General features: G+C 34.9%; 1 protein-coding gene across 1 annotated transcript; it reads left to right on the forward strand.

The window, feature by feature from the left end:
- Nucleotides 1-2,743: 2,743 nt before the first annotated feature.
- On the forward strand, nucleotides 2,744-21,650 carry LOC102802946 (centrosomal AT-AC splicing factor-like). Its single transcript, XM_085497549.1, has 9 exons — nucleotides 2,744-2,906; nucleotides 3,258-3,430; nucleotides 4,978-5,143; nucleotides 5,459-5,545; nucleotides 6,746-6,819; nucleotides 11,174-11,459; nucleotides 18,497-18,608; nucleotides 18,746-18,878; nucleotides 21,217-21,650. Exons 1-9 carry the CDS (start codon nucleotides 2,769-2,771, stop codon nucleotides 21,299-21,301), a joined length of 1,254 nt encoding a protein of 417 aa, XP_085353675.1. The 5' UTR covers nucleotides 2,744-2,768; the 3' UTR covers nucleotides 21,302-21,650.
- The last annotated feature ends 4,499 nt before the right edge of the window (nucleotides 21,651-26,149 follow it).

Genomic DNA, 26,149 nt, shown 5'->3' on the forward strand with positions numbered 1-26,149 from the left:
CTCAGATGATTTGTACTTTACCGAATTTATATTTACGACTACTAATACATCAAAGAGATTCCAGTAATTTACATCTTTGTAAATTTAAAATAATCATCAAAATGCGACTCTTTTATGAAATATAATTATATCATTAAAGCGTTGACAAAATATGCCCATTTGGGATTATCCCCGTAATGTATTCAAGGTAACATGTTAGACTTCATGTAAAAAGCATGGATCACCATATAATACTTGTTTCTTTCTCTATTAAGGTTGTTCAATATAATTCCATGACAGTTGTTGTTATTATTTTATATTTTGCGAACTGATTGCTTATTTCTATACGTGGTCATACACAATATTAAAGGAATATTACCTTTGCGAATTACGGAGCTACAACGAAATACTCCGTCTGTGGGATAAATTTCGATCCGTTTTTTTAACTCGAGATAACAATATGTCGAACACTATATATTTAAAAAATAACAAGCGATTAGTAGTTTGCCAAATCTGAAAGTTATGGCCTTCGAAAGTTGGTGTATATAGACTAAGTTATCTATAGTTTTCACTACAATAAAACAAAACAAAATGTATTTTCTAGTGTCTTTGAATAAATCCAGTCAAGCAACGTGGTAACTTAGGTAAAATAGTTGATCTAGTAATAGGTCGTAGTAATAGTTCGAATGGGTGTGTATAATGGCTGAACATATCGTAAACTAATCTTCGATCGCCGAACACGGAATCCTACGTGCGATCACGTGCGATTCGGTGTCTCCATGACACCCTAGTACAACTCCTGCCAACTCAAACACAACCGAATGCACAGAACAAAACAAGAATTTCCTGATGTGGATATTTTGCAATTTGCAGACCGATTCTGATGATTTATCAAAGTACACACATTACTTGAAATGTGTCAAAGTCTTCAAATGCCGACAGAAAAACTTCCACATGATGTGATTCTAGGCAGCATATCTGTAAATAAACATAGAAGACGCGACGAGCGATGCTCAGTGAGGGCAAACATTGCCCTGTTTATCGCAGTTCAGTTATTGTATAATGAGCCAACTTCTGTGTTCTGAATAAACAAGTATTTGTTTAAATTTCAAGCACATTATATGACATGATGGCAAGTGTACAAAGAAGTAGTTGATCCAAAATAGGCATGTGGTGTGATTTGAACGAGTGTAATACTGCAGACACAAATATGGGGACATTAGTAACTTCCCATGTACGGTTTGATTCACGTACGATTCATTTTCTCATTGAAATAGCTATAACTATTACACACAGAGGAAAAGGAAAAACAAATTACAGCGAATTTATCATTAACAAATTAGCGGTGAAGAAAATAAACATGCGATGTTTTCATTCTTAGTAAGTGACAATTTCACGGTCGCCCACACTATTGATATTACATCATGGTTTTATTCATTGTACAATCAATTTCAGAATTTTAATATGAAAGCCAGGTTCGTTATCACTAGTTGCCGATGAAATACGAACCAGTGCTTTTGTGGGACATTGAGAATGAATTTGAAACAAATGGTTCTGACGCGAAATTGTAGTAACCAGAGTCGGAATCAGAGATTGACAGTGTAATTATTTTTTTACTTATTAGCAAACGGAATTATCATGAAACACGGTGGTCGGCTTCCTATAACTAAAACTATGTACATGTATTATTAATCCAAGCGGTCTGAACTAGACTACTCTCTTCGTACTCACTGGCAGATTACTGTAGTAGTCTTAGCTTCGTACTTTAGTAATATATGTTTTCATAGTCAGAATTAGATTGTACGAATCTTTTAAGCGATTTTTTAGCTTTGTATTTATAATTTCATGAATGTTCACGGAAAGTTCTAAGGTTTGTACAGAACGTCGGGATATTTTGATCGGTTATTTTTGTCACGCATTATCAGAGGGTCGATAAGGGGTATTTTCGTTAGCTGTAATCATTTGTTTTTATTTTCGTAATAATGTAATTTAAATAAATAAAAAAACCTTAATTTCGTAGATATGGCCAATGTGTAAAATGTAATCAGCTATTTTATTCGTCCGTAATTTGTACAAAGATTTTTTTGTAAGCGTATAAAGCATTCTCCACATTAAATGTCGTAATTTGTACGCAATTTCCAATTTTGATTCTTAAACACAAATTATCAAATATGTTATAAAAATGTAAATATGAATTTTCTTTATCTGTAAAGTGTAAAAACCTATTTTTGTTTACTATAAATGGAACTTTCATCTTATTTCCTGTAAAAAAGCGAAGTGCTTTTTTTATTTCTTGTAAGCTTGTCCCTTATGATTATTCTCTGTCATAGTCAGGTGACACGTGAAACAGCGCTTGTGAGTTATATACTGAACCACAGTCCATTCACTGTGACTGTGACCGTGGAAGGTACTAACTGTTAGTACCTTCTATGCTGTGACTGAACCGAGCATATACATTTCCGTAATGGTTATATAACTGACAAGCGCTTTTTCACTCGTGACTGCGGGTCATTGTGACCCTGTCATAAATTTGGTATACTTTCCATGTTAATATAATCAAGTATTTATTGTTAATGTACCTCTGATATAACTTATATTATTGTTGGGATTGATATACTTAACCTTTTTATTATTAATATTAATAATAACTTTGGTGAATGAACAAACATTGCATGTGAGCTACATAATGAAATTGCCGATGAGCGCCGCCTGAAGTTGCACAATGAAAATCTTTTTGAACCTGGGGTTAAAGACCATGTTATGGCGATTTGCATTGTGGGTATTTTAAAATGGCTTCATCCGGTGCAAACGATTCGTACGACTTTTGTGAATTTTGCCGAATAAATCACGACCATGGAAGAAAACACGTGTACAGTAAACGTCATAAAGACAGGATACAGTCGGCTTTACGAAGATTTTGTAAAAAAGTGAGATATATTTACTCATATTTTATCGCACACATATGAAACATGCCAGCTGACTGTGATATTAACGGCGCCGCTGTCGACCGTAAAACGTCACATGCACTTACAGTCACTAGAATTGCCCGGGATGTTGTACGATCAGAAAAAGTGATTACCTACTTTGTTTCAAATTACTGTTGATTACCACCAAACTGTTCGCAATTAGTCAACAATTAATATTATAGGAGATGAGCTACATGACTGTTTCTTTTCACGTGAAGAGAGAAGCTTACTTGACATGTAGACGAAGTAGTGTCGGTGCATCATTTACTTACTTCAGTACTGGATGTGAATCCATTTAATGTGTTTTTATAGATCAAAGAAGCCAAGTCAGAGATTAAAAAGCCTACAGTATCCAATAATACTAGTTTACTTGAAGTCAATTTTTGGTGTTATATGTGTGCACAGGAAATACAGAAACATGGTAAAGATTTCAGCAACAAAGATATTATTTTGAACTTCAAAGGATTTATCGTACATTTATTAAGGTGAGAAAATATTATTTAACTATAGTAACTGCATTTGAGTTGGAAATAATTTCACTCGCAAATTATCATATCCACAAGAAAGATTACATGATTGATGTATAACAAAATGATGAAAACTAATAAACAGACTGGCAACGCTTTTTTGTAAAGGTGTCAATCGGCCTAATCCCCAGCGAACATGCGTTTTGGCTACACTGCTGTCCCACGCTTTGCCAAATTGTGCCAAATGGCGAGTACACACATCGTAAATCTACGTTTACTTGCATTTTAGTCATTCTCTGTATTCATTTCAGATCAGACCACCCGGAAGCAAGAGTTTTACTTTGAGTTGCGAAATAATATATTTTTTAGCCAAAAGTGACCATATTTTAAGAATGATTATTTGAAAGTATAGACTATCTTCATAGTTTTTTTCTTGAATGTATAATTAAGAAAAAGGAACGACTTTTACCGGAACACAGCAATTTTTTCCGATAGTGACTCTATTTTTCCAGAATAGTTCTCGTTGCCATGTTTACAACAAAGCTGATCTTATGTTATTAAATTTTGCCGATCATGTATTAAAAAGCCTTTGAAAGTATGATACATCAGGGCAAGTAGTGTACTAGTTAACTAAATCGCGGCAAAATTAATATAAGTCTTGAAATAGTACTAATGCGATATTTTGATTTTGTACATGTGTGTAGCAACATTACGCTGATTACTTACTTCCACATGGTTTATTTCCACTGCTATTTAGTTTGACCTGCAACTGAATTTTATACTTTCTGTTTTATTGTTACCCGAACCTGTTTTATGAATGTCTGTGGGCTGGCGGGGATCTCTAACGTAAGGAAAATATGAAACTTCAGTCTGACTTTTCGTGTCACTTCTTGTTGAAACACTGCATTATCTTTCGGGATCATGCGTTTTCGCGTGACTTCGTGGACATTTTCTTATCTCTCCCAGTTGTTTATAAGCTTAAAACGTTATCGCAAAAGTAAACATGAGACATACGTTAGAAATACCCATGTTGCCAGTCTATTTATTATTTGTCTGAGAATAAAGTGATGACTTACCAGGTACTAGTAGTTTATCTATGTAGAAAGGTCTGTAAGCTGGTGTTTATTACGCACGAGTTCAATGTATCAGCATCCAAAGCCAGGTGATGGTAGCAAAATTACCATACAAGAGATAAAATATTGTTCATAAAACTACAGCAGAATATAGCCTCTATATCTGTACAGTGTACATACCTTGGAAGTAGGGTGAGCGTTACATACATATACATTACACTAATTAGAGGAACAAATTTCAAGCCTACAAATATCAACCTTCTGAGCATGCATGCATAGACTAAATTAATCCAAAATGTGATAAAATATTGATGATTCTCCAATGAATATTTGGACTGATTAATTTCTTGCAAAGTGTCTTTTAGATTTATCAGTAACTCAAGTTTTGGATTAATTTACAAATACAAGCTCATTTGGAGGTTCGTGAAAAACGTGCATATTGTTAAAATAATAAATAATAATTTCCAATAATTACATCTTGTTTATTTTCAGCGCTGACCATTTGAAAAATGTGAAGCAGTTTCTATGGGAACACAAGCTGGATAAAAATGAGAAGGATAAATACATATTTACAGAAGATCACTGGATTAAATACCAACAATCAATTAAATCAGTTGTAACAGAATTTAAAAATAATAAAAAGAAAATATTTCAAGAGGTAAGTGTTTCATTGACTTTGTATGTTAAATGAATACTATTGTATTTGAAATGGGAATATTTTAATTCTGTTTGTTTCAGAACCGCACAGAACCAAAAAAATGTTTTGTTTCACTAATTCAACCTAAATTCAAATCATCTACAATTTGATTTGACTGAATGAGTACTATTGTGTCTTATGATGATATGAAATGCAAACATAGCAGGATGTTGTTCACAGGTATACTTTGAAGGTGATGCTGGCTTTAGAAGCAAAGTGTCCCTGTGAATGTAATTTACCAACTAAATTAATTTTTTTTTCTTATTTTTTTTTCAGAAAGTTATGAAAATGGTGAATGTAGAAGAGAAAAGACAACAGTTACTACAACCAGAGAAAACTGATTTCCATGGCAACAGTGATATGGTACCTAAGTCGTATCCATATATATATATTTTTTTCAAATATTAACCTTATGAGCTTAAGTCAACTACATGATAACAATATATTATTTAATATATATTGCTATCCACTATCCTTCTTCATGATTATAATTACTTGAAAATGGGAATTATCACTGGGTGTATTAGTATAGTGGAATTGATGTCGCTTGGATATTCACTCCATTTAAATTCACTGTTTTGTAAATGAAATAAAACATTCTGTGATTAGCTATGTATATTTAAATGATTCTATTACAGCTGTCAGTAAAATAACTAAATCATTTATCAAATTCATTACATGCCAGTCTCAAAGTGTGATAGGACATTCATATCTCCACTGTCTGTGATATAAAATACATAACATTTGATATAGGATTGGCTTTTTTTCTTTGGAAAATGAGTGTACTACCAATTTCTAAAGCTAATAGCTGGACAATAATGTTGTCAGTGGTTTGGAACTTCAAGCTATGCACACAATTGTGAATACATGAAAAGAATCAGCACATTTTGTGTAGGACAACTCGTACATCATTATTTTGGTATATAAGTGGCGAGACAATTTTAATTATTTGAAACTTACAAGTACTAGTAGTACAGTTGGGCTGTTAATTTCAGAAAATGGTAGCCCTGGAATATAATTTGGTTGTCTGTGCTACCGATAATTTGAAGCCCTGAGAGATTCATATCTATATTATATATGACATCACCTGTCTAACATACGACATTCATATTGGTGTCAAATATGTGACAGGGACTATGTCATTTACTGCAAAATATGTGACATGGACTATTTCATTTACTGTCAAATATGTGACAAGGACTATGTCATTTACTGTCAATTATGTGACAGGGACTATGTCATTTACTGTCAAATATGTGACGTACTATGTCATTTACTGTCAAATATGTGACATGGACTATTTCATTTACTGTCAAATATGTGACGGGGACTATGTCATTTACTGTCAAATATGTGACGTACTATGTCATTTACTGTCAAATGTGTGACAGGGACTATTTCATTCACTGTCAAATATGTGACGGGGACTATGTCATTTACTGTCAAATATGTGACATACTATGTCATTTACTGTCAAATATGTGACAGGGACTATTTTTATTGTCAAATATGTGTGTCTTTCACTATGCTTTGTTTAAGTATTATTTTTCCTGAATCAATCAGATTGCTTTCACATCAGTGTGTAATAGCAGAAGTCAGATTACAGCATCATATCCACTATATCAGCACAGTAGTAGGTGAGTACCTTTCACTATGTTAGTTATACACTGATAATCATAACATATTGCACATGAATGTAGTGTTTTTGAGACCCTCATTTAGATGTATGTAGCTCCAAAAAAATCAACTTCAAGCTATCCATCCATAAACAACTCTTGATCATTTCAGAGCTGTTTTGGATTCAAAGACAAGATGTAACGACTCGTACATGTGCCATTATTGTTTCTCAATCAGAAAAGAAATAATGTAACTTCATCCTTCTTATCTGTTTTTTTTTTATTTGCTATGACTGGGTTAATTTTATTCAAACTGGTGTAATTCAGTATGGGTGATTGATACACTTTACTATATTTTTGTTTAGACCACTGTCTCCTCACACTCGGTTAAGGAACGCTACGAGTTCTTAAAATTAGCTAACGTATTCGCGTTCTTAAAATTAGCTTACTGGTACCGATAATTCACACTGTCTACATTAACATAAAATTAGCATATGGTATGACATCATTTTCACCCAGAATACCTCAAAATTCATTTTTGTGCAGGCGTAAACAACTTTATTTTCAAGTTTCACCACTGTGAAGTTTCAACTTTCTGACTTCTGGGCTTTTTATTCTAAAGAAATATGGGGAAAATGCAAAGATTTCATCGATTTCAGATAACATAATGGAAAAAGGACCCCAGTATGTAGATGCAGGATATATGCATGAAGAGGATGTGCAAAAACACAGACAACACCGTCACCACCATCGTCGTAGTGTATGGCTTCAAGTTGGCACCTGACCACGAACAAGACTGAATTTTTAACTAAAAAAAAACGAATGAAAAAATAAGAGAACAGCAATGCAAATAATATTTGTCATTTTTGGGATATTTAACTCCCAAATAGTACTCGCCATACGATAGTTTAAGCGAAAATGTGCATATACCAAGGTCGATACAATAGGATACTCTTAGCATAACGGCGACAATAGTAGGTATCGCCATCTTGAAAACAAAAATTCTGCAATATTTCATAATATATATTAATATTTAATCAAATTTAAGTCAGGTTTGTGAAGCTTAGGTTTAGTATTGGGGAAGGTATGGTTCAGGTTATATTAATATTAATATAATTGTACCATACCTTACCCCGATACTAAACCTAAGCTTCGCAAACATTTCTATGTTCAGTCACAGGATATTCAACTCTAGTTTAATTAAACTTAATTAAAATGCAATTCTCCATTGTAATGCATTGTAATTGAGTTTAATTAAACTCCAATTAAAACGCAACCCTATATAGGAACGCGTTTTAATCGAGTTCATATCGCAACTATATTAAAAGTTTATTTAACTATATTAAAAGTTAATCCAATGGTGGCTCCACAATTCATGGGACACCTGTATGTGTGTGTGTCTGTCTGTGTGTCTGTGTGTGTGTGTGTGTGTGTGTCTATTCCACTGATATGTCAAGAACCATACATCGGTTTTTGATGAAACTTGGTGCATAGATACTCTGGGCCAATGCACAGATTTGATTAGTTTTTGGTAAAAATCTGTGCATAATAATTACCTAATTTGCATGATAATTAGCTAAGTTTTAGCTGTTCCATGACTGTTCCACTGATATCTAAAGAACCACTCATTGAATTTTGATGAAACTTGGTTCATAGATGATCTGAACTAATACCAGGCTTTGATTAGTTTTGGGTGAAAATCTGTGCATAATAATTACCTAATTTGCATAATGTTTGTAAATTTTCGGCTTTGCCACTGATACTCAACTACTAATCATCACATTTCATGAGACTTAGTACATAGATGTCATAGGACACTCCACAGACCTGATAGTTTTTAGGGTAATATTAGTACATATTAATCACCTAATTTACATTATTAGTTAATTTTCGAATTTTCACATATATCTCAAGTACTAATCATCACATTTCAATGAAATTTTGTACATAGGTCCTCTAGAACTATGCAGAGATCTGATTAGTTTTGGTGTAAATAATTGTGCATATTACCTAATTTGCATAATTATTTAATTTTCAGCTTTTTCACTAATCATCACCTTTAAATGAATATAAACTATGCAGAGAGCCAATTAGTTGTTGGTATATATTTATGCATATTAATCACTTAATTTGCATAATTAATCAGTTTTCAACTTTCATACTGGTATCTTAAGTACTAATCATCCCATTTCATTGAAACTTTGTACATAGATGCTCTAGGACAATGTACAAATATGATCAGTTTTTGGGTTGAAATCTCTAATTAGCATAATAATTCATAATTTAAATGAAACTTGGTACATAGATGTTACTTTGCGCAGACCTAATTAGTTTTACACGCAAATCTGTTCATTTTAATTTTCGGATTTGCATAATTAGTTTTCAGCCTTTCCATCATTATCATCAAGTACAAGTAATTTTGAATTAATTTTTACTATGTCTCTAATACTCTCAGCACACGGGAGTTCTTTCTAAGCTTTCTTTGATTCAATGGATTGAATTTACAAATGATAAGTTATTTTGTTAAACCATCACTCTAATTATGTGTTTTCTGATAGTTTGGGCTTTGTGTTTATTTCAGTTATTGATAAAAGTGAACGTATTTCGAACTGTAGTATTATGTGAATCTGCCCCAGGAAATCTGCAAGCAAAGTTTTAGATTGTTATTTTCACGCTGCCTCATAACGTAGAGTCGTCATCTATGTATGCACAATTGTTCGTCTCGTGTTCCAAACACATTTAAAAATCCCTTTTGAATTTGGGGGACTTTGTGTGACTGACCAAGGTGTTTGTTAACTTTAGTCGAACTGTAGTAGTGTGTAAATCTGCTACAACGTGGAGTTGCCATCGTCTCTTGTTTACCAACTCATTTGAATAAGTTTGTGCCTCAACAAGGACTGAAAAGTGATAATATTATTATATATATATATTATATGAAACGCACCCGAACCCGGAAATTGGCGGCAAATCGAGTTGATCTGTCACATAATTTCTTACCTTGTTCTTGACCACTGTACGCTTGGCTATAAACTTCCACATACTCGCGCTTATGGGAATAGTGCATCGTGGGTAATACTGTATTGATCGAAATGAAACAAACGTGGCTGCCGTAATGCCTTTTGTTCGATTACATCACTCGTGTTTCTCTTTCTGTCTTAGAGTTCTCTATTTTTTTTTTTATTTCAATGAAACATCGATTTTGCTGTGGCCTTGCATTTAGTCATGTCGACTGTTTTTCTCGAATTGGTTGATTGTCATAGTAACATACGCTAAGTACAATTAAACGTCCGGAGTTGAACAGTACTCATTTCTAAGGTTCAAAATAAACAAACATGAATATTTAATTTAGTTTAATTCCTTCAGTTAAAAATTGAGCTTCCAAAATAAATAAATAATAACACGTACCCTCATGTATACTTTTCATTAAAACAAGCTCTTATTTTCCCAGCATCGAGATGGCTCTGCCAACTCTTGTTTAAGGTTTTGTTGTTCCTATTTCTCATGGAATAACATTTTTTGTTAGCGACACAGTCGTCTTGATTCATATACAACACGGCAAAAACAAATGCAAAATGAACGACTGAAATGAACACCTTTCTGGCACTTATGCACAAGGTACAAAATATTGCCCAAAAGTATCAAATTACAAATTAATAACGACTGTTTGTTTTTGGGTTGGTAACGTGATTTACCAGGGTTGAAACTTTCGTGGTATTATTGCCGTAACGCATACACTAATAATGAATGAACATGGCAGCAACAATTTGAAATAAAAAAACAAAAATTCGTTATTTATAATGAATATGGATTTTAAACTACACATGCCTTTTCACAAAACCGATATGATCACACAGAGACTTGTACCTTTAAATAAAATTTACCGACTTTGCTTAAAAAAATGGAATATTTGTAGACATAACACAGAACAAAAGTGCTTCAAATGAGCTCAAAGAAAATGCTATGATGTCACTGCTGTCTTCCCACAAGCACAACACGCACTTCAACACGGAATTCAGGTGATTAATTCACACCTTAGAACAATTATAGCGTTTCCTAACTGGGTGTTGAGGGACTGTGTTTAGACATAGTACAAAGCCAAGAAATAATGGTCTGCCCCTGTAAATAAGTTTATTTTTGTTTCAGTGAAATTCTGGCAGCCATAACAGCCAAGTTATGTTATTTTTTGGCTCATTTGCCTAATCGTTGTGGATATACTCCATTATAAATGTAATAATTTTGTACACAATTTGTCATAGTTCGGGCAAGCCACAGTTTATTTACTAATTGTACAACAATTATCTAGTGCATTAGAGACAAGTACCTTGGTACTAGTACTGTATTTGTTGTTTACTTTCTGGATGTTTTCTTTTTTCAGTGACTATTACTCAATACAAGGTAAACCCAGCACCAACACTCTCCCTGCTGCTACCTCAGCGTCAGTCCTACCACACAGTGTTCCATCAAGTCCAAAACCTGATTCTGGTCAAATTATTCCTACGTCATCTCAAAGTACTCCTGTGTTACCATGGCTACAGACTAGTATGACAACCAACACTGTTGGCATATCGGTGAATGAGAAAACCAAGGAATCACAGATGTGTAGTCATGTAAAGACAGTCAGTATCAAGTCATCAGGGGGACTTACAGTAATACAAAGACAGGTATGTAATGACATTGTCTCTGATTATTTCAGGTCGACATATTTTGTTTTTCTTATTTGCACATCTGTAGGGAGATACTGATTATGTATATATTTAGGAATGCAACAAAGTAAACTGCAGTTCATGATTTATGTATGATTATATATATATTGTGGTATTGAGAGAAAATTTTATTAGAATGATATTGGTATGTAGTGACTTGGCTCTAGTTCTTTTGTCTGTTGTTAGCATTGAATACACTACTGTAGTTATATTTAAAAATATATTTTCTTTTTGTAAATGCATTAGTACCGGATTCTATCGTATATTCACCAATCCGAAAAATCGCCCTGGGTGGTTTCACAGCTGGTGGGCGCTTATTTGGGGGATTCAAATTTCAAAAAAATGATCATCTAATATTTTTTTGGGACTTCTATTTTCATTGAAAAATTAACTAATCCTGACTTTCCACGTTGTCAGTTGGACCACCCAAGACGAGAGAAACTATTGCAGAAGCTAAACTAAAATTTTATACATTTTTACTAGTTGCTACAGTTACGCACAGCAGGCTTCCCAAGACACCTGAATTAAAAAGTAGACCACCTAAAATTTCACTATAATGTCACCCAGTGTCATCTTTCTCGGTAAAAATAACGAAAATATAACATGGTAATTGGTATACTCCCAGCAGATGTGGTGGCCCTGAAACTGGCCGTTTGGTTTGAACATGTCATGAAAGACGTTATGGGATATTGACATCAAATAGCAATTGCGTAGGTTATCTTGAATTTTTGGAATCCCCTGATCATTGGCAAGAAACCCAATGTTGCAAAACTGCGCAACACTGACCCTCGGTGAGTGTGAGAATGCTTTTGACTTTGGTTTAAGATAGTAACAATCACCAGCAGCTAAATTCAAGTCCATTATTTTTGCCAATAATCGTGCTGCATCACGTTTTAAACTTTCTTTCCACGAAAAGTCACGGCAACTGTGTCTTTATCGTGAAGATTCTAGAAATCTCGGCGAAGGAGATGTGAAGTACCCAATGGTAGTGAGCTACCGTAATGTGGCATTCCAACAGCAAGTACATAGCGAATAGCAACTTTCTTCTTTCCCATGATGTAATGAGTGATCAATCACTGTCAACAGAATATAATATTGTTATTAAGTTGACGACTTTTTATACACAATTCGACCAATGAAAATGCAGTGTTCTAGAAATACTAGTATTGACAGGCACAAAACAACCTCATGTGTTTTTACCTTGCCCGTACCATCAAAGATGGAAGGGAAAGGTATATTAAGGGAAAAATTTTGTCCGGCGTTGTCGTTGTCGTCGTCGTCGTTGTCGTCGTCGTTAATAATTGTTACTGTGTGCATAATAACTTTACTAATTCTATTCCAAACTTTATCAAACTTGGTCACCTTATTCATCAGTATAAAGTCTTCCCTGAGTTTGAACAACAGATGTCCTGTATGAAAATATCATGCAAAAATTGAGAAAGTCTGATAAAATATTTTGACTGTTTCTACTTGACTGATCACTGGTGATACACATCAAAGGTCACTGATCTCAGTGGAAATATGCATTGTTGTATGTGTTCAATGAAGCAAATGATTTATCTTGTAATAATATCCTTGGTAATGTATCTCAGAATCCCATATTGGGTTTCAAAACCAACTCATGGAGAGATTGCACAGTCTGATACACATTTGCCAACCTACCAATAAAATCTTTACAGAAAACAAGATGTCAGAAAATCAATATAAGCACTGCTATGAACTGGGTGCCAAACTTTTATCAAGATCTGAAGCTAATAGAAAATCTGTTTAGTCAAAAGTTATCAAATCAAAAACAATACATAAAAAATACATTAAAAGCAAAACATTTCATCCACATTTTAAAAAGAAAATTATTCTAAAATATATGTATTCTGTATTTGACAAACAGTTCATTCGACAAATGAAAACTCACAGGAATATGTTTCAGCTATTAGAACAGAATGATAGAGTTTTTATAATACTAGTTTAAAAACGCACTTCAGAGATTGCAGTGTTTGAAGATGTAGTTTCTCAGGAGGCAACAGTACTGTTGACTTCTCCCTCCACTGGACACCAACTATTTAAGTTGATTTGCATACAAAGCAGAGCTTGCAACATGATAGCTATTCATAAAGGGTGTTTTTTTTACTTTTCATATAATACAGCAGTGTTCTCCACAAGGGGTTTTAGGCCGCCCAGTAACTCTCAACACCCGCCCACCAATGTACATCCAGCTGAAATTATTTGTAAAATGCTTGCATTGTTCTTCTCAAGCCTAAACAAAAGAGTAGTTGCCCAACCCTTTATTTTGCTATTGTTTCAACAGTCCAAACATAAACAATGTCCATTGGAAGTCTGCAAGCAGTTATCAAGTGTATTCATGGCAATGTGTCAATCGCTTGAATTCATTGTCGCCCGACATTGTTGCCACTTATTGCTCACGATACGCAACTACAGTGGTTTCAATTTAAATACGAACGAAATGTATATGCACAGAAAATAAACAAATATATTAGCAGATTTCATGTAAACTCGAACAAAAATTTTAATTCTAGCCGTATTTACAACGTTCGCTCGATTTTCATTGTGAAAACAGCATGGAGAAGGCAAACTGATGACCTTTTGGCCTACCCCATTCAACGGCCGTCTGCTTCCCACCGCTGTTGGCGCTGTAACGATTTAGTATCTAAGTTGCATAGGGGAACAGCGCATTCTGGGTGTTCGTGTACTGAATTCGGAAAGCGGTAATAAACATCAAACATGGCTGCTGGATTAGTTTACCGCGAGTATTTGTAATTGAATAATATTTTAGTTATCTTTTCCACGTACTTTTTTCAATTTATCTATTTTTTATGTCTAATCTTTCGAGAACATATCAGATTCTTTTATTTTGCCGATTGCTAGCATTTTTTTCTTGAATTCCAAAACAATGTGTGAAAACGCAACGTATCGTGGCCGTACATGCGTAAATGCATCTTACCGTCCGTCGGCACGGGTGAGTACTGATGCCACAAATAAAAATGTTATGGATTTTGTTTTGACAAATTGTCTGTTTTGGCTTCGTGGGCAAATCATCTCGTATATTTTCTACATTATAACTCAATTATGTTTTGTACTTGCTCTTGGTTCCTCGAATTGCATTTCATGAACGCAGAATAATTTGCGAACGCATAAATCACCGATTTCAAACTTTTTGCATTTCGTAAATATTGATAGTGACCAATGTGTTTGTATTTCAAAAAATTGTAACATGTTCCAATTAAATTAAATTAAATTAAATTAAAAAGAGAATAGTAAATAACTTAGTGTGTATTGCAGTTCATGTCATAAATGCGAGAATGCTGTATGTAAATGATATGCAAATTAATATGCAAATTTATGCTAATTAGGCCACCCACCAGCTAATTTGGATTGTGGAGAACACTGTACAGTAGTCACACAATGAGGCAGTTCATATTTGTCTCAGTGAATCATTCATTTTTGACAGACACCTGTACAAAATACTTGAACTAAAGCCAGCTAAATTTTTCTGTTATCTTGCATGTTTTATGAATCTATTCACATCTAAATGCAGCACTTTTTTTTTTGCAATGAGACATTTGTTTTTATTCTAAAATATCTCAATTACTTTCAATAAAGCTGGAAATTATGTTCCTTAAAATAATTAAACAAATAAGGCACCAATGTTTTTGTAAGATATTTACATCTTTTAAGGACATTCGATAGACTGATTCCCCACTGTTGGTTCAATCCCAAAACTTGTTTGTATTCAAAATTAATTATGACAATGCATATTTATATTGAAACAAACTATGATAAAGGGAATTATATTATATAACAAAGGGCAAGGTCACCAGAGTTCAACTATGTTTTTATTATGGCTGTGACGAGACTTCGAAACGCCTTTGCCATGGCCATGAACTGACTAGAAAGTCTGTTTGTATTTTCCACTTCCGTAAGCGCATGTCACTGCACTAACATCATTTCACTAAAAAATATTTGAATGCGCACGCTATTGTTAGATTTAATGGTGTGCATTCCACACCATCATTGTATAGTGAATAAAAGGATGACAAGTGATCAAGACTTGCATTGACAGCGAGTATGAGTGACAGGAACAGAACCAGATATTGTAATTGGTGTTAAGTACATTGAAGTTGACAAAAAAGAATACACATTTTTATTTAACTTGAAATTTTTTTTTTTTTGAAACAGAGAAGTAACTGTAGAGATGAATAGTGCAAATAATAAAATATAAGTCTGTTGTGGCAGTGGGCTGTTATGCGGCTGAGAAAAATGTTTGGGCATGTTTTACTGTTGTTTTGGGCGTGTCCATGAGTGGACAATATTTGAAGACGGTCGTCATTCTAAAAGGCCTGAAAAACATCCAAGTAAAATTTTCGTAATGCTTGCATGACCCATGAATCCATGGACACAGGGGTTAATAAAATTTTCCATGCACGAACCAGGGTTTTCTTTGACAGGAGCTGAAACCTTTTGCTTATGGACGAAGCAACGCCAAAGGGGGCGATCTCCTGTCCTTGTTAGAAAAGTACAACACATCGGTCAAATATATCCCATCCAAAAAAACAAGCTACCTGCAACCAGTAAATTTCAACGGACCATTTAGAATGAAACGACAGTGGCAGCGGTGGTATTTGCCGAAGGAAACAAACAATACACTCCAAAGGGATACCATAGTCGACCATCTTGGGAAACAGTCTTTGCCTTCGTAAGTGCCGCCGTTGAATAAATGCAAACTGACGTTTTAATTAAATTATTATTTTGGAAATAAAAATCTTTGCTTGCGTCCTTAGAGTGTAAAAATGTCTGAGTGCATCAAGAAGATTATAACAATTGCCCGCCCATATGAACAAGGTATTCTCCCTGATATCAGTTAGAAATAACAAATAGCAGCTCTCCACGCAATGGTGTATCATTTTACGCAGTTTATTGTTACACTGTACATTTATTTTGACAACAGATTTAAAAATACCACATACATGTATAACAGCTATTACATTTCTGTCATGAAAATTTTTCTTCTGTCTTTGGAGAAAAAGCAAATCTTCCTATTTCAAGCCCACAATGATATCCATATAGTGAGACATTCCAATCGCCAGAACTTGCTGAATGGTAACTTTCACCATGATTGATGAGTGTCTAGTCTGATAAGAAAGCAATGTTGACTTGACCTCTTTGATGAAACACTAGTAGTGATGTCATTCTTAGCCAATCATTAAGCAGATGCTTAAAGGTCAAAGATGATTGATGGTAAACAAAAGCATTGTGTGCCATTGTAGCCACGACCCCCTTTTGTTTTGTCTCTTTATTAGTCCCTGTTCAGACACAGTCTGAAAACAGGGACTTATGTTTTGACCTCTGTGTCCGTCCGTGTGTGTGTGTGTGTGTGTGTGTGTGTGTGTGTGTGTGTGTGTGTGTGTGTATGCGTGCGTGCGTGTGTATGCGTGCGTGCGTGTGTATGCGTGCGTGTATGTATGCGTCCGGACCTGTATTTCAGAAATGCCTGGACCAATCAAACTTTACACATACATCATACATGACATTATACATATGCACATCAATTTGTTTCACGATCTGATTTAAGATGGTCGAATGGCAGCCATTTTTGTACTAAAAATCATCAAAATTAGGTATTTCTCGGCTTCTTACAGTTGGATTTTGTTCAAACTTGGTATATACGTTAGACATTACGGGTTCCTGATGCACTTCATTTTATTTTTCAGATTGGAGTCAAAATGGCTGACTGGCGGCCATTTTGTTTTAATGAATGGGCTTCTAAAGCCATATATCTGCCATACTTTTACTGATTATGTTCAAATTTTTAATATTCATTATACATTATGTCATAGATATACAGATATATTTGTTTGACGATCCTATTCAAAGTGGCAGAATGGTGGCCATTTTTGTGCTAAAAAAATCATCAAATATAAAACATTTCTGGATGGATTTCGTTCAAACTTATAACATAAATTAGACATTACGAGTTCCTGATGCACGTCATTTTATTTTTCAGATTCAAAATGGCTGACTGGCGGTCATTTTTTTTTAATGAATGAGCTTCTAGAGCTATTATATCTGTGACATGCTTTGCCGACTTGAGGGTTTTGACTTTTACGAAGATGGCAATGAATGTACAAATAGACAACTATGAACTTTCATAATTTTTAATGTCTAAATTATTATTGATCTTGTATGACCCCTATGTATGTTTAACGCCTGACATTTTAGTTCATTTTGAGTTCCTATTGGGCTTGTTTGTCAATGGGGAAATCCTAATTCAAATGATTCCTCACTGTCGATTTTTAATATTTCTGGTTTATTTGCTCATATTATAAGCAATAAACTATTTTTGTTATACTTTTAATGTTCCAAATTGTTCATTTATTTTCGCATATTTTTATTTGCTATTCTATTCCCTGTCGCAGTTCGATCTGTGTGTCAATTTTCGCACATTATCTTTTTTTTTCGCAGGGGATGTTTGGGCATAGGCCCAGCCCTCTTTTTTGTCAATTTTCCATATTCAGGACCCTGGGCGCTTACCCAGATAAATTCGAAGTATGGTTGTTGCCATCATTATTTTGTTTAAGATTGAGTTACAGATTTTTCTGTAAACAATTGTAATTTTCAGTGTGAGCAATAATGTTTTACTGGTTGCAGGTGTTAACTTATATTAGTGAAATATTGTTACAGTGACAATAATTTGACACTCTTGTTGCAGTAACTCTTTTTAACGAGTCAAGGCTATATCACTATAGATGTACTGAGTTATTGACTTGCTGTGTGTCCTCAATTTCAAACTGAAACATAATATGAGTATTATTCATCTGTCTATTTGATGTCATATTATGTTAATTCATTACAGTGTAAGCTGTAAGCTAAAAGTGGTAATGCGTATTGGATAAGTGTAATTTCAAAATCACAAATGAATAATCTAAACTTGATTGGGAAACATTTTACAAAACTATTCTTTTGTGCTTCTATGTTACTAGGGTAATAGTAAAGATGGTAATATACACACTGGAGCACTGCCACCATGGTTACAAGATGATGAAGAGAAAGTGCCTGTGATTGGTCCTACAGAAGAGGACTTCTTAAAACATTGTATGTTGTATAGATTGATAATCAAGTGTCTTGGTAATTTGTAAAGCTGAGCCTTGCAGTTTATTCCTGAAAATAAACTAATTAGACTAAGTATGTTGTTAATATTACTAATGTAAATTTTATTCATTTCTCATCAGTGGAAAGAGAACGAAAGCGAAAACTAAATCCAAATCGAGTTGGTGCTAACTTTGATCATAAAATACCCACCAATGATGAATGGCTACCATCATTTGGTAGAGTTTGGAATCAGGGGAGAAGATGGCAGTCTAGGTAAGGGGTTGTTAGATGAACATGACAGTAGTTATGTGGGTAGATTAAATATATGACAGTCTAGGTATGTGGTACATCAAGGGGTATGACAGTCTAGGTATGTGGTACATCAAGGGGTATGACAGTCTAGGTATGTGGTACATCAAGGAGTATGACAGTCTAGGTATGTGGTACATCAAGGGGTATGACAGTGTAGGTATGTGGTACATCAAGGGGTATGATAGTCTAGGTATGTGGTACATCAAGGGGTATGATAGTCTAGGTATGTGGTACATCAAGGAATATGACAGTGTAGGTATGTGGTACATCAAGGAATATGACAGTGTAGGTATGTGGTACATCAAGGGGTATGACAGTCTAGGTATGTGGTACATCAAGGGGTATGACAGTCTAGTTATGTGGTACATCAAGGGGTATGACAGTCTAGGTATGTGGTACATCAAGGGGTATGACAGTCTAGGTATGTGGTACATCAAGGGGTATGACAGTCTAGGTATGTGGTACATCAAGGAGTATGACAGTCTAGGTATGTGGTACATCAAGCGGTGTGGCAGTGTAGGTATGTGGTACATCAAGGGGTATGGCAGTGTAGGTATGTGGTACATCAAGGGGTATGGCAGTGTAGGTATGTGGTACATCAAGGGGTATGACAGTCTAGGTATGTGGTACATCAAGGGGTATGGCAGTGTATGTATGTGGTACATCAAAGGAAATGACAGTGTATGTATGTGGTACATCAAGGGGTATGACAGTCTGGGTATGTGGTACATCAAAGGATATGACAGTCTAGGTATGTGGTACATCAAGGGGTATGACAGTCTAGTTATGTGGTACATCAAGGAATATGACAGTCTAGTTATGTGGTACATCAAAGAATATGGCAGTGTAGGTATGTGGTACATCAAGGGGTATGACAGTTTAGGTATGTGGTACATCAAAGGATATGACAGTCTAGGTATGTGGTACATCAAGGGATATGACAGTCCAGGTATGTGGTACATCAAGGGGTATGACAGTGTAGGTATGTGGTACATCATGGGGTATGGCAGTGTATGTATGTGGTACATCAAAGGAAATGACAGTCTAGGTATGTGGTACATCAAGGGGTATGGCAGTGTATGTATGTGGTACATCAAAGGAAATGACAGTGTATGTATGTGGTACATCAAAGGAAATGACAGTCTAGGTATGTGGTACATCAAGCGGTGTGGCAGTGTAGGTATGTGGTACATCAAGGGGTATGACAGTCTAGGTATGTGGTACATCAAGGGGTATGGCAGTGTATGTATGTGGTACATCAAAGGAAATGACAGTGTATGTATGTGGTACATCAAGGGATATGACAGTCTAGGTATGTGGTACATCAATGGGTATGGCAGTGTATGTATGTGGTACATCAAGGGGTATGACAGTCTAGGTATGTGGTACATCAAGGGGTATGGCAGTGTATGTATGTGGTACATCAAAGGAAATGACAGTCTAGGTATGTGGTACATCAAGCGGTGTGGCAGTGTAGGTATGTGGTACATCAAGGGGTATGACAGTCTAGGTATGTGGTACATCAAGGGGTATGGCAGTGTATGTATGTGGTACATCAAAGGAAATGACAGTCTAGATATGTGGTACATCAAGCGGTGTGGCAGTGTATGTATGTGGTACATCAAAGGAAATGACAGTCTAGGTATGGTACATCAAGCGGTGTGGCAGTGTAGGTATGTGGTACATCAAGGGGTATGACAGTCTAGGTATGTGTTACATCAAGGGGTATGGCAGTGTATGTATGTGGTACATCAAAGGAAATGAGTGTATGTATGTGGTACATCAAGGGATATGACAGTCTAGGTATGTGGTACATCAAGGGGTATGGCAGTGTATGTGTGTGGTACATCAAAGGAAATGACAGTCTAGGTATGTGGTACATCAAGCGGTGTGGCAGTGTAGGTATGTGGTACATCAAGGGGTATGGCAGTGTATGTATGTGGTACATCAAGGGGTATGACAGTCTAGGTATGTGGTACATCAAGGGGTATGACAGTGTATGTATGTGGTACATCAAGGAGTATGACAGTCTAGGTATGTGGTACATCAAGGGGTATGACAGTCTAGGTATGTGGTACATCAAGGGGTATGACAGTGTATGTATGTGGTACATCAAAGGATATAACAGTGTAGGTATGTGGTACATCAAAGGTTACAGTGACAGTTCATGGTATGTGGTAGATATCTGTTAAGAATCATGTTGTCAATTATTATCTATTTTCCATAGATATGTGGTACATGCAATTTATGATAACCTTCGGTAATGCTAAGTTATTCATGTTCTCTTGTCACTTTGCAGACATGAGTACCGCAGAGAATCAACAAACAGAAAATCGTACAAGAAACAAAAGTTAGCAAGTCATTCATCTGTAGCTACTAGTTAGCCATTATGTAGCAAATTTCTTTTCATGGATTTGTTCTTATAAGTGTTGCTTAATTCACCATGACTGACTGAATGACATCTCTGCTTGTGCTAAAACACCACAAGTTGACAATGCTTTGTCAAGATTCTGTTACAGGGCATCACATACTGCTGACATCTCTCTGTATATATTATAGATGGCAGTATAGAAATTGCCAAATTCTCCACTCGTCATCAATCTCCACTGATTGACATTCTAGAGGGCAGTCTATCACATTTTCACCAGTCTATTTGTAGATGTTTAACCCACTTTTAAGATTCAATCTGTAAAGTAATGACTCTATCAATAAATGATTTTTCTCTTTACTGTATGTTTGACATTGATTGTGAGTCAATATGTTACACCAATGCATTTGTTATAAATGCTTACATTTTAAAGTTTATCAGGGTTTTTACCTTACCTGTATCATCAAACATGGAAGAAAAGTATATTAAGGGAAAAATTTCTGTCCATCATTGTCGTCGTTGTTGCCCATGGGCGGCGTCGTCGTTAATAATTGTTGTTGTGTGCACAATAACTTTACTAATTGTATTCCAAACTTCATCAAACTTGGTCACTTCATTCATCAGTTAAAATCTTCCCTTAATATGAAAAACAGATGTCTTGTATGAAAATATCATGCAAAAATTGAGAAAATCTGATAAAATATTTTGACTGTTTCTACTTGACTGATCACTGGTGATAAACATCAAAGGTCACTGATCTCAGTGGAAATATGCATTTTTGTATGTGTTCAATGAAGCAAATCATTTATCTTGTACTGTACTTCCCCGAACATAAGCCCAGGGGCCTGAATATGGAAAATTAGGGGATGGGCTTATACTCGAGGACCACCCACGAAAAATTGTCAAAATTACATTTTTCGTCTTGGAGAAATATTACATTTTTTTGAGGAAAAAAATGCAAAACTATTTGATTTCCATGACACTTTGTACAATGAATAATAATACACACATTTTATTACAATACGGTTTACATACATGTACTGTCTGAATTTACAGTGAAAAAATGGGTAGGGTCTGTGGGGATTGAAACTGTCGCAGGCAAGATTTTTATCATTTATGTTGTAGAGTGTTTTCAATTGTATGCAAACTCGATACAAAGCAATTCCCGCCATAATGTTTTTCATAATGATTTGACCTGAAACAACTTCCTTTGACCTAACCATTTACGTCTTTCGTTAACCAATCAAAATGCCGTTTCATACAAAGATTTCTGATTATTGACGAAGTAATTTTTTAAACACAATGCAGAAGTGAATTACCACAATGTTGACTTTGACAACAAAAAACTGATTTTTTTCCCTAAAAGCTGCTGATATGCAATTTTTGAGGGTGGAGAAAGTATTCGCCAACAAGTCTTGTCGAACAATAGTTTGCTCATTCACACCCAATTCACGATAGTCTCAATGGACATGATTATTCAGAAAAGTAAAATAATGTTCTATGACCAGGTTTCACGACTTGACAATCACATTTTTGGCATTTCGAAAACTACACTTTTTACATGCATATTTTAATAAATGTCATCGATGCCCGGTAAAAACACTTGGGATGCCCTCTACTCGTGGGCTAATACTCGAGAGGGGCTTATGATCGGGGAAGTACAGTAATAATATCCATGGTAATGTATCCCAAATTCCATGGAAATACTAGACTGGGTTTCAAAACCAACTTGAGTCTTGTACACATTTGCAAGCCTACCAATAAAACCTTAACAGAAAATGAGATGTCAGAAAATCAATAAAAGCACTCGTATGAATTGGGTGCCAAACTTTTGATCAAGATCTGAAGCCAATAGAAAACTACGTCCAAAGTTATGAAATCAAAAAACAACACATAAAAAGTAAAACGTTGCATCCACATTTTGAAAAGAAAATTGTACTAAAAAATATGTATTCTGTATTTGACAAACAGTTCATTCTACAATTGAAAATCAAAATTCACTAAAATTTGTTTCAGCTATTAGAACAGAATGATAGAACTTTTATAATACTAATTTAAAAATGTACTTCAAAAACAAAGATTGCAGTGTTTGAAGATGTAGATTCTCAGAAGGAAACGGTACTGTTGACTTCTCTCTCCACTGGATACCAACTATTTGAGTTGATTTGCATACAAAGCAGAGCTTGCAACATGATAGTTATTCATAGAGGGCGTTTTTTACTTTTTGACTCCCATGTGCGAAGCACAAAATGGGAGTCTTTGCAGTTAGTGTGTCTGTATGTGTGTGTGTATGTGTGTATGTGTGTGTGTGTGTGTGTGTATGTGTGTCCGACTGTTCCACTGCTATCTCAAGAACCATACATCGGTTTTTGATGAAACTTGGTGCATAGATGCTCTGGGCCAATACGCAGATTTGATTAGGTTTTGGTAAAAATCCATGCTCGTTAATTACCTAATTTGCATGATAATTAGCTAATTTTTAGCTGTTCTGTGACTGTTCCACTGATATCTAAAGAACCACTCATTGGATTTTGATGAAACTTGGTACATAGATGCTCTGAACATATGCGCAGATTTGATTAATTTTTGGTAAAAATCCGTGCATATTAATTACCTAATTTGCATGATAATTAGCTATTTTTTAGTGGTTCCATGACTGTTCCACTGATATCTAAACAACCACTCATTGGATTTTGATGAAACTTGGTACATAGATGCTCTGAACTAATGCTAGGTTTTGATTAGTTTTTGGTAATAATCCGTGGATACTAATTACCTAATTTGCATAATGATTAGTCAATTTTCGGTTTTTCCACTGATATCTCAAGTACTAATCATCACATTTCAATGAAACTTGGTACATAGATGTCATACGACACTGCACAGTCCTGATAGTTTTTATGGTAATATCAGTACATATTAATTACCTAATTTGCATAATTAATTAATTTTCAGCATTTGATATAAGTAGTTAGCATTACATTTCAATGAAACTTGGTACTTACATACTCAAGGACTATGCAGAGATTGATTGTTTTCGATAAATATTTGTGCATATTAATCACCTAATTTGCATAATTAGTTAATTTTCAGCTTTTCCACGGGTATCTCAAGTACTAATCATCGCATTTCAATGAAACTTGGTACATAGATCCTTTAGGACTATGCAGAGACCTGATTAGTTTTAGGGTAAATAATTGTGCATATTAATTACCTAATTTGCATAATTAATTTTCAGCTTTTCTACTGATATCTAAAGTACTAATCATCACATTTCAATGAATCTAGAATTATGCAGACCCAATTAGTTTCCGGTAAATATTTGTGCATATTAATCACCTAATTTGCATAATTAACCAACTTTCACACTGATATCTCAGGTACTATACATCACATATCAATGAATGTACATGGATGCTGTAGGACAATAGACAGACCTGAATAATTGTGGGTTAAAATCTGTACATATTAATTACCTAATTTGCATAATTAACCAATTTTAAGCTTTCACACTGATATCTAAAGTACCGTAAAAACTCCAAAATTTCGACCGGTTTTAAATAATTGGTGTTAGAAATGTGACGTGTTTTTAGAGTCAAAATTAAGGTGTATTTTCGGACGGTCGAATTTTTCAGAATAGAAATCAGCAAAAAAAATGGGGATGATAGACAGTGTGCTTCATTAGTTTTTAAAAAATGCAATGTCCGTCAATTGACGTAAACTTCCTCATGTTTCACGGTAAAAGCAAAGGTCGTGGCCGAGTTGTAACTCAAAATCTAAACAAAGTCATCAATCAGTGAGTATTATGACAAGCAAAACAAAACATCAAGACGCGGAGAAGAGGTCAGCACAAAACTAATAGGTCAAAAGACAAAGCTGTCTCGCACTACCTAGGAAAACTTGCGAATGTTCGAAGTACAGGTACCCATTGGACAAAAGATACATGGAAGTTTAGCAAACGATCTCCCCGACCCAGTGCAATGTATCCGGTTAAAATCAAAGCTCACGTGTCCCTTATTTGAGGGACCAAATTCTGCCGTAAATTCGCCCTTGGATTAAAAAATAAAATGGGATTTAAGAAAATAAAATGGGACTTTTAAGGTGTATTTTGGCGTCATTTTTCGGACATTTCAATCAATCCTGCCGGCTAAAATAGAGTCTAAGTTTTACTGTAGTCATTGACGTCTGTCTATTCAAGAGTACACGTGTATGATTTTTATCGTGACTAGCGTGAGCGGGTAAGCTTCCTTTCGAGAATGAGCTGTTATCACTGTGAACAATGTTAAATTATTCTTCAGATGACCAGTTTATTTTTTAAAAACAACTAATTTTTTTATTTAAAAAAAATCATGCCGTTTTCGCATCAAAATCCAAGCCAAAATATCGTACTACAACATCAATCTCTTCCGCATTGCGTTCAATAACATTAACATATTTAAATAAGCTATGGTAATTTGAACACGTTGGCATCATCCAGCTTTTTGATTGGTTAATTAGCGATTTGACCTATTTGACCTAAGAGAACATGGCGGATATCCTACAGCATCAAACGTTTATACGAGACCGGAATCATTCGCTTACGATGAAACTAAGTTGACTTTTATTTGTATTTCATAACCATTCAACAAATTTATTTTGTGTACATTATTATAATCACTACTGAGTAATAATAATCAACAATTCAGAAACGCAGCATGCCGAGGTTTTTGTGTTCGTTTTTATTTGAAACTTCGTTTATTTAGAATATATTTTCGTTACCAATAAAATAAAAATCTCTCAGTCAATCAGAAACCCGGATTCATGCCTTTGAGGAAGGTCCCGTTTGAACGCTCACATCGTGTTTTTTTTCGTTTGGGGGAAAACT

The sequence above is a fragment of the Saccoglossus kowalevskii genome, chromosome 3 (assembly GCF_978046115.1).
Source record: "Saccoglossus kowalevskii chromosome 3, keSacKowa6.1, whole genome shotgun sequence".
Classification (NCBI taxonomy): domain Eukaryota; kingdom Metazoa; phylum Hemichordata; class Enteropneusta; family Harrimaniidae; genus Saccoglossus; species Saccoglossus kowalevskii.

Coding starts and splice junctions, on each gene's coding strand:
- LOC102802946 (XM_085497549.1), top strand. CDS start 2,769: ATGGCTTCATCCGGTGCAAACGATTCGTACGACTTTTGTGAATTTTGC. Junction 5,144..5,458: donor AAAAGAAAATATTTCAAGAG/GTAAGTGTTTCA, acceptor TTTTTTTTTCAG/AAAGTTATGAAAATGGTGAA. Junction 6,820..11,173: donor CTATATCAGCACAGTAGTAG/GTGAGTACCTTT, acceptor TTCTTTTTTCAG/TGACTATTACTCAATACAAG.